Below are 9,761 nucleotides of genomic sequence, written 5' to 3' on the forward strand. Positions count from 1 at the left end.
GGTCAGCCTCGCATGAAGTGTCTAAGCCTCAAAAATAAACATCATAAAACTTCCTTTATGATTATTTTTTGCCTTCTTGTTTCATGAATGTGTGTCCTTTCCAGCGAGCTCAGGAGGGATTATGCCAGAGAGTGATATTTCCAACAAAACTACAGATAAAAGGACCAAACCCAGAAGAGGTTCCTTGTTTCTGACTCAGGCAAAACTCTCGCTGGAGCCAGAGAGTCAAAGCCTGCAGTCTTTACCCGGTAGCTAAAATCATCCTGCCCTTTCAGGGTATGTCTGCACTGCAGACTGAGGTGTCGACATAGCCCTGCTAGCACGGCTAAAAGTAGCAGGATAGAACGCACCACGGTCTTTAGCATGGGCTGCACAAGCCCACCCGGGACCCTAGGTACGTACCCACATTGCTAGTCCGTGTTGAAGCTTGTCCTGCCACATCTAAGCTGTCATTATTAGCAATGGGTCAAACTCATGTGCGTATGCCTACCCACGCTGCAGTCACCTCTCGGATTGCCGTGGGACACACCCTCAGCAGCCAGCAACGACAGCCTGCCCACCTAGGCCTAGAGTCAGCAGCGTCTCCCAGGATACAAAGAAAGATGTTTCTGATTTTCTATTTAAAAACTCAGGTTCCCTTTAATTCACTCCCTGCCCATATGCAGGTGGGATGTGGTCTCTAAAGACGAAACAGGCTGTACTGCCCCTCCTTTGCTTACATTACTTCCCTAGCACAAAGGGCCTCTTTTATGCAGTGTCTATATTTGCTTTTCAGTCTTCATGGCAGTACATGTGGCGTTTAATTATGGCTCATTCTATTGCAAGGGCCCTACCCTCATCTATAATGCTTTAATGAAGCCTATACTTGTCTCAGAGACTTTAAGGCCACACATCGCAGGCCACAGAACCTTACCCACCCAGTTCTGCAATGGATCCACAACCTCTGGCTGCCTTACTAACATCCTCAAATCATAATTTAAGGACCTGATGTGACAGAAAATCTAGCTCCAACCAGCAAGTGACTTATGCCCCACAGTGCAGAGGAAGGCAAAACCTCCCAGGGTCTCTGCCAATCTGATGTGGGGAAGAATGCCTTCCCAACCCCAAATACGGCGATCAGTTAAACCCTGAGCATGTGGGGGTGACCCATTAGCCAGACCCCTGGGAAAGAATTCTCTGTAGTAGCTCAGAGCCCTCCCCATCTATTGTCCCATCTCAAGCTGTTGGAGATACAGCAGAACCCCAATTATCCTATCTATTTGGATTGGGGCTAGATAGGATAATCAAAAATTTGAATAATCCAGAGAATGGGAAAGTACAAGGCTGAAGCGCCATCTAGTGGCCACAGGAGAGATTGGCCGCTTCTGGACCCGGAGTCCTGGTTGTTTGGTTAATACAGAGAGACGGATAATGGAGGGTTGGATAATTGGGTTCTACTGTATTTGCTAATAGCAGTTGTGGACGGGTCATATGCCATTGTAGGCAACCTCAGTATACCATCCCCTCCATAAACTTCTCAAATTCAGTCTTGAAACAAGTTTGAGAGTTTTGCCCCCACTGTTCTCCTTGGGAGGCTGTTCCAGAACTTCACTCCTCTGATGATTAGAAACTTGCATATTCTTTGGCACAGAATTCACCCCACCAAACATATGTTAACCTTTACCCATTGTTTCCAAACCCAGACTTTCAGCTGAGGTCCTAGCTGACCATCTGTCAGTGAGAAACCTAGCACGGCAAGAAAACCCTGGAGACGATGGGGAAGGACAGTATGGCAAGTCCTCACACCTCCCTAAGTGTCCGTAGAATGCGTGGGTAATCTGTAAAGGCCCAGCTTCAGGCCCCTTTAAAGTCTCATGTAAGCCCTATATTCGTCACCCCAAATAACTGATTCAAAAGCTGTTGCACCCTAGAATATCTTACAACATATGTAATGCAGTACGCAATCTGAATAGCATTCAATGTAACAACTTAATGGCGTGGTCCATCCACATTACCAGATTCCTCCCTCCAATTTCATAGGTTCCACTGCATACACAATGTGCTCATTGTCCAGGAAAAACAAAGGACCCACTGTACAGCAAGCCTCTTTGTTAACAAGCTGGGTGCAGCCTGTGTGTTTATTGCATTCTCCTGGGCATCTCGCTGATAAGAAAATGTTCTTTACAGCTCAGTACAAGCCTCAATAAAAACCAGCTGGCTTCCAGAGCCAACAGTGATGTTAGGGTGGTGATTTCACAGTCAAGGTTGGGGAGACACACACATTATATCTCTGTGAGCTCTGGCAGTGGAATCTGAGAAACATCATCTACTCAGCAGAGCGGCTACAGACTTGACTCCCACTCACCCGTCACCTCCACCATGAAGATAAGAGGTGTCTTTGGGCTGCTCGGTCTGGCACTTTTCAGCTATTTTTCCGGTGAGCTGATTTTGTTGTAGACTGTGTAACGCCCTTTGGCAGATATCTCTAGCCCTCTTGAAGCCAAGAAGTCAGTGATGTATGCACATCCTTAAAGAGGTGACACTGAGCTAGGGTTTGTGCCAAGAACAGTTCCAAGCCAGTGGGTTGGTATGGGATTTCTCTTTGGATGAAATTCATTCCTGTGCAGAGAGCTCCTGCAAGGCCTCTGTACCACCTAAGTCCTATTTGAACCTATAGGATGTTACCAGGACTTGTGGGTTGCAGAGGCGAAGTTCACATTGCACTTCATCATTAAGGAGCAACCAAAAACTCTGTTTTTATTAAACAATCAAAAAATTCCAACTGTGGAACATTATCTGATGTTTACTCAGAGGAGATATAATATTAGCTGTGGCCATCAATACAAGAAGGAACAGTTGGTTTCCTGGGATAAGAGTGTATATTTGGTTATTCTTTAGGATTAATGTTTCCTAATGGATGTTTATCAAAGATACTGCTTTGTTTTTATCATTTTTGTCTCTGTTTTTTGTTCCAGGTGTCGCCACTGGGGAAGGTCAGGTGAGTTTCAGATCTTCTTTGTCATTTTCCCCTGATCCCTAGGTCCATCACAGATAGGCACATACGGAAAACCACTAAACACCAATGAAAGAATAGAGGTGCCTCAAAAAGTGAAATGACTCCCTTGCCGTAGAATTGAGACAATGGATCCCTGGGATTTGGATCCATTGTTTCCACATGGTGCAACTGATAAAAAACAAACAATAACTACTAATAATATAGGGTGAAATTTACCCCAGCATAGAGGGCCAATGCAAGGCCAATGTACCACTTAAAGCCCACTTAAGCCCTAGTGCAGAGGGGTCAATTTAACCCATAATGCATTTGTCAAGGCCCCTTGTTAATTTAATATACTCCATGTGCTTTTTAGTTCAAACACAATTGCATCATAGTGTCACATGTGATCAAGTATCCCTTGCCTTTTGTTTTAAAAGCTACACAAAATTTCAGCCATCTGAATATAATTAAGGGACTTCAGTGAATAGTTCATAAAATTGACTGATTCCAAGAAAATCACCTCATTTTCTAGTCTCTCATTTTCCACCAGCAGACTACATTCTACCTGAATGTTTTGGCTATGTGAGAATATTTGCTGCATGAGGATGGTGGGCACCATTATAAAAACCTACACAGATCTACGGGTGGTGTGACAAAGTTCCTCCGCCACCTTCGTGGGTCCTGCTCTTATTGGCAGATTTGCTCGCCTCAGAGATTCACGGCAGCCCTCAGTCTGGCCACTTTCACGGCTCAGATCTGCTGTTTTACTCAGATAACCTCATCACCAGCCAGCATGGGGAAAAGGAAGGAAAACAATCCCCATAGTCTCTGCTGATCCACCATGTGGGTCGGGGAACAGCCCAGAGACCTTCCCCTCTGGTGGAACGCACAGGGCCCTGTGGCCTGCAGCTCTCTAGAGTGCCTCCTGGAACAGCTGTGTGACAGCTATAACTCCCTGGGCTACTTCCCCATGGCCTCCTCCCAACACCTTCTTTATCCTCACCACAGGACCTTCCTCCTGGTGTCTGATAACGCTTATACTCCTCAGTCCTCCAACAGTCCACGTTCTCACTGTCAGCTCCCAGTGCCTCTGGCTCTCAGCTCCTCACAGGCACACCACAAACTGAAGTGAGCTCCTTTTTAAATTCAGGTGCCCAGATTAGCCAGCCTGTCCTAACTGATTCTAGCAGTTTCTTCTTAATTGGCACCAGGTGTCCTAATTAGCCTGCCTGCCTTAATTGGTTCCAGCAAGTTCCTGCTTGTTCTGGAACTGACCCTGTTACCTTACCCAGGGGAAAGGGGTCTACTTAATCTGGGACTAATATATTGGCCTTCTAACAATCTCCTGTAGCCATCTGGCCTGACCCTGTCACATAGGTAATTTTCAAAAGAGCCTAAGGACGTTTTCTCCCAAATCCGACAGAGGCATAGGCAGTTCCTTGGTCACCTCCCAGCTTTAATTTGGGGCTCTGGTAGGTTTTAGTCCTTCAAAATCCACGACTGGGTTTTCCCCATGGTTATGCATTCATCCATTTGAGATCCAGAACCATCACCCAGACTGGGCAGATCAGCCCTTTCTTTATACAGCTAGGGTCTTTGATCCTGGCCTTCTGTAACAGGTAATCAGCAGACAATGACCCTCTCCTCAGGGCATCATTTCAGAAGGCTGCATTTTTGCATAACCAGAGCTGGGGAATTTGCACTAATGTCTCCCTGGGGATTCCCCAGGAAATCCACTTCACACTTATTGTCCCAAAAATCCATCCTTGTCCGGCCTATTTTCCATACAGTCTTTTGAACTCCCAGGACTTACATCTGTCACATCCCCCCGAGAGACGTTACATACAATCCTGGCCCACAACGATACAGAAATTCAAAACAATAATGTCTTTGAAGGATATGGCAGGAAATTGAGGTTTGAAATCCTAGCCTATCTTTTGAGGCTCAATCTTTATTGTCTCCCAGCAGGCGACCAGTGTCAGCGTAAAGACAACACAGAGAACATGTTCCAGGCTGAACTTCGAGCTTGGCAACATTTTTCAACTGAAATGTTTTTTGCTAAAAAAATGCAGATTCAGGACACAACCGTCCAATGACCTTGAGTCCCTTTTGTTGAATTTTTCATTTTAAAAAATCAGAAAAAAATCAGAACATTTCATTTCCACATTTTTTGAGCAAAATATTTTCAACTTGAAATGGCTTTTCGCTTCAGATTTCCCTCTAATTGTAGTTTGAAAAAATCAAAAATGTTTTAAAATGCTTAAAAATCAAAACAAAAGGTTTAGTTCCCTTTTCCATTTTCCAAAAATTTTGAAGATTTGGGAGTTTGGTCCAAACGGAAACTGTACACAGGTATAAGAGCTCTGTGAAGCTTCCTCTGCAACCCATCCCCCCTTTTCACGTATATATAACTTTTTGAAATTACCAACAAACCAAGAAAAAAAAATCATTATTCACCCAGCTCTGGTGAGCTCTCCTTCCCCTCCAGAGCAGGAGATCTAAAGGAACCTAGGATGATTACGACCCCTTCCCCTCCCATTCAGGATGGGGGGAAACATTCTAGTATGTCCTATAAAGTCTCTGTTAAAGGAACTACAAGGGGATGGCACATGCAAAGAGTGGGGTACAGGTGGGGGAGGACCACAAGGCAAAGTGGATACGCAGAGAAGCACAGAGCTATCAGGTGTAATGTTGTAGTAAAGGTCACACCCAAATGACACTCTCTTTTGCAGCCTCTTTGCAGTCTCTACGCAGCGCTTCCCAGTAGAGAAGTTCCTTGTCCCAGGATGGCTGACCCAGTCTGTGGCAGTGATGGCGTCACTTACCCCAATGAGTGTTTGTTCTGCAGAGAAATCCTGTAAGTTCTTAAGTAACTTCTTCTGATTAACCAAAGCAGCAAAGCAGCACAGAAAAGCCCGCAGTATAAGCACCACTGGGCTGGGGACGGACGAGATGGCTTGATGTGATTCTGCGACTCATCTTTGTGAGTCTGGTATTCACTGATCAGAGATCAGTCCAACCAGAGATCGCTTGGGAGCTATCTGATTTAAAGGAGTTTAGTTAATTGTATCAGCATCATAGAACTGAAGAGATGTAATGAGTGAGATTCCTGCAAAGTGCTCACAAACTAACCTCTCTCCACATACTCTTCTCTCTTTCTCTCTCAAGACGTGGCAACAAGATTGTCAAAAAGCATGATGGAAGATGTGTTCAGGTACAGCCAAATATCTGCTCTGTTCATTGTTATAACCTACTTCCTGATACATTAGCAATGGCATGTCCTCACAATAGAGACAGTATGAATGTGTAACCCACACACCTCCTGGGTGTGGTGCTCTGTCCCCTCTAGTGCCACCAAGACCACTTAGAGATTAATGAGTCTGCTTCTGCCTTAGCTAAGGGCCACGTGGCTTTTAGCTCATGCAGTAGAGGCTTATGCATTTAGCTCCAAAGGTCCCAAGTTAAATTAATAGGCAGCAGGTTTAAATTAATAGGCAGCAGGTTTAAAACAAACAAAAGGAAGTATTTCTTCACACAGTGCACAGTCAACCTGTGGAACTCCTTGCCGGAGGATGTTGTGAAGGCCAAGACCATAACAGGGTTCAAAAAAGAACTAGATAAATTCAGGGAGGATAGGTCCATTAATGACTATTAGCCAGGATGGGCAGGGATGGTGTCCCTAGCCTCTGTTTGCCAGAAGCCGGGAATGGGGGACAGGGGATGGATCACTTGATGATTCCCTGTTCTGTTCATTCCCTCTGGGGCATCTGGCACTGGCCACTGTCAATAGACAGGATACTGGGCTAGATGGACCTTTGGTCTGACCCATAGGGCCATTCTTATGTTTTAATGTTCGGTTCGATCCTGCCCACCAATGACTGGGGTCTGTCGGTGTTACAAATGCACTAGCAACTGAGCTGGGAGCAACAAAAATTTCCATTTTGCAGGAAATTCTGCAGTTTTGAAATTTGTTTTTGTTCCAAACTGGAATGAAAACAAATTTAGAAATTTCCCATAAAATAAAATTTTCCAAAATACCCACAACATTGTTTCAGGTCAGTTAAAATATTTTGTTTCAATTTGAGGTTTGATTTTCTATTTTATTCTAACATATAACAGAATATAAACATTGAAACAAAATGTCAATCGGAACAAAAAATCCCAACGTGGAATTTCAGTAATTTTTGCCTTGAATGGTACATTATGTTCCCTCCAGAACTGTACACCTTATTACTTGGGATTGTATCTTGCACGTGATATTAGCACCACTGACCTCAGCTTTGCCTTTCATGCAGCCTTTTCTGCTTCCTACAATTGGCCTTGTTCTCCTCTTCTTTTACCTCCTCCCGGCAGACGGGGAGAGAGACAGCAAGTCAGTTACAATCCGATCCCTAGAAGAAGGAGAGGGAGGGTTATAGACTGAACCTTGTGTTGCCTTGTGACTGTTGCAGGTTGACTGCACTGGCTACATGAAAACACCCACAGGTCAGGAAGCGGCCTGCACGCTGGAGTACAGCCCAATCTGTGGCACTGACGGCGTTACCTATGGCAACAAATGTGCTTTTTGCTCTACTGTCGCGTAAGTTCCACAAGAGCTGCTGGGCCATCACAGAGATGTACAGACATTTCGATCATCGTGTTGGTTCCCAGAGTGCGATGCGGTGATCTAATTCTTGACAGGCTGCCCTGTGTTCATCCACCCTAATCTTGCTTTCTTCCCTAAGGAATGGAGCCGACGTTGACCAGAACAATGACGGAGAGTGTCCCCAGGTAAAGCCCAGACATCAGCCTTATTAACTGTTTATACGTATATATGGCATACATTCAATTCAGTGCGTCAGCATGGCCAACCTGAAGGAAAATATCTGTGTTGTGCTGATATCGTTTTCAAGGCACTTGGGCGACAAGACTGGGAATATGATAGGAGACACGTGTTAAGAGTAGCCCAGAGCTGTCAAATGTGATGGGGTAACGTTAACACAGCACTCTAACACACACCTCGGCGTGCAGAAAAACTCCAAACCCACAAACTCTGGGATCTGCTGGTATCGTCTCCTCCACTAACTGGGAAAATGGGCTTTGCCATGGCTGTTGTCTCACCCCCCTCCTGAACAAAGAAAGCTGGCGAGTCAATTATTATCAGAGGCATTGATTAGCAATGAGCAATAATTCCTCTGTCTTCGCCAGTCTGATTTGCAAGGCCTCTTCCTCCTTTTTCAAGACCCTCTTCTGCTGCATACCAACCCCAACCAGGAACTGGCCCATGGACAATGGCCAGGCTTAGGGGCAGCTGGGGAAAGTAGCTATTTACGTAATGTATGCCTTTGTTTCTCTTCTCCACTTTCCTCATGTTGCATGACATCAGAGTTCAAGCTCTTCAAGGCAGAGCCAGTGCCTGTTTATATAATGCCTAGCACAACAGAGCCCTGATCCTGAGACGGGTCTTTGGGCACTAGGATACTATAAATATTAAATATTTACACAGTACATGAAAAGATGGGAGTTGCCTTACCACGTGGGGGGTCAGTTCTAGGCAACTCCCATCTTTTCATGTACTGTGTAAATATATCTACCTACCGTATTTTCCACTCAATGCATCTGATGAAGTGGGTTTTAGCCCACCAAAGCTTATGCCCAAATACATTTGTTAGTCTCTAAGGTGCCACAAGGACTCCTCGTTGTTCTTGCTGATACAGATACACAGCTACCACTCTGAGAACTTTAATAAAAACCCTGACAGGCCAGTCAGTGTTACATGACATAAGAACAGCCATATGGGTCAGACCAAAGGTCCATCTAGCCCAGTATCCTGTCTTCCAACAGTGGCCAATGCCAGGTGCCCCAAAGGGAATGAACAGAACAGGTGATCATCAAGTGATCCATCCCCTGTCACCTGTTCCCAGCTTCTGGCAAACAGAGGAAAGGGACACCATCCCTGCCCATCCTGGATAACAGCCATTGATGGATCTATCCTCTGTGAATTTATCTAATTCTTTTTATACCATGTAATAGTCTTGGCCTTCACAACATCCTCTGGCGAGGAGTTCCACAGGTTGACTGTGTGTTGTGTGAAAAAATACTTCCTGTTGTTTGTTTGGGCATGACAGCATGCTGATGTTTGTCCTGCAGCCACCCAACTCTGCTGGCATCCCAGAGCACCCCCATCGCCCCTCACAAATCTAGCGCCCTCTTGAAACCTGGTTCTCTTTCTTCAGGACCACCTACATTCTACATAATCCCCTAGCCGAGACAAACACTGCAGCTGCTTAGCCCAGAGGAGTCTCATTTCTCTTCTGCTTCCCTTAGAATTCAGTTCAGATCCCCAGTTACTGGCCCACAGTCCCCCTGGGTCCCTCACCTGTAGAGGTTTAAACTGGGCTTTTAGCAGAAGCATTCAAAAGTTATCGGTCCCTTTCCAAACTCCTCTCACTGGCTGGCACAAAATGACTGTCACAAGCAGCAAGGAAAAGGGACCAAGCATCAAAGAAGTGCTCTGTATTTTAGCTGGCTAGCAGAGTAAGGGGGGAGGCTATTCCTCCAGGGCTACTCGTTGCTAATCAATCTCTCTCTCTCTCTCTCTCATCTCTCCAGGCTAAGTAACAGAAAACTTCACCTCAGGCAGTATGGGGAATGCTGAATCCCCAGTGGTGCCGAGCTGATAGTGGCCCTTTCGCTTGCACTTTCCGCCAGCAAAGCCCTGCAATGAGATACCTTCTCCCTTCACCCCAGATTCCGGCAGCTCACCGGGGCTTCTCAGTCCCTCTGTTGGCTTGATCAATAAAGTAAA

The 9,761-nt window shown here is 45.5% G+C and overlaps 1 protein-coding gene across 1 annotated transcript; it reads left to right on the forward strand.

Moving 5' to 3' along the window:
- The first annotated feature begins 2,217 nt into the window (after window positions 1–2,217).
- LOC141992706 (serine protease inhibitor Kazal-type 6-like) lies at window positions 2,218–9,761 on the forward strand. The gene is made up of 7 exons (XM_074962039.1): window positions 2,218–2,416; window positions 2,955–2,977; window positions 5,707–5,831; window positions 6,143–6,188; window positions 7,426–7,553; window positions 7,699–7,744; window positions 9,566–9,761. The coding sequence occupies exons 1-7, from the start codon at window positions 2,359–2,361 to the stop codon at window positions 9,572–9,574; spliced, it is 435 nt and encodes a 144-aa protein (XP_074818140.1). The 5' UTR covers window positions 2,218–2,358; the 3' UTR covers window positions 9,575–9,761.

The sequence above is a fragment of the Natator depressus genome, chromosome 8, assembly GCF_965152275.1.
Source record: "Natator depressus isolate rNatDep1 chromosome 8, rNatDep2.hap1, whole genome shotgun sequence".
In the NCBI taxonomy this organism is placed as follows: Eukaryota; Metazoa; Chordata; order Testudines; family Cheloniidae; genus Natator; species Natator depressus.

Bases quoted from the DNA above. Each gene is read 5' to 3' on its own strand.
- LOC141992706 (XM_074962039.1), top strand. From the start codon at position 2,359: ATGAAGATAAGAGGTGTCTTTGGGCTGCTCGGTCTGGCACTTTTCAGC. The intron at 2,417-2,954 runs GTGAGCTGATTT...TTTTTGTTCCAG, and splicing joins ACTTTTCAGCTATTTTTCCG to GTGTCGCCACTGGGGAAGGT. The intron at 6,189-7,425 runs GTACAGCCAAAT...TGACTGTTGCAG, and splicing joins ATGATGGAAGATGTGTTCAG to GTTGACTGCACTGGCTACAT.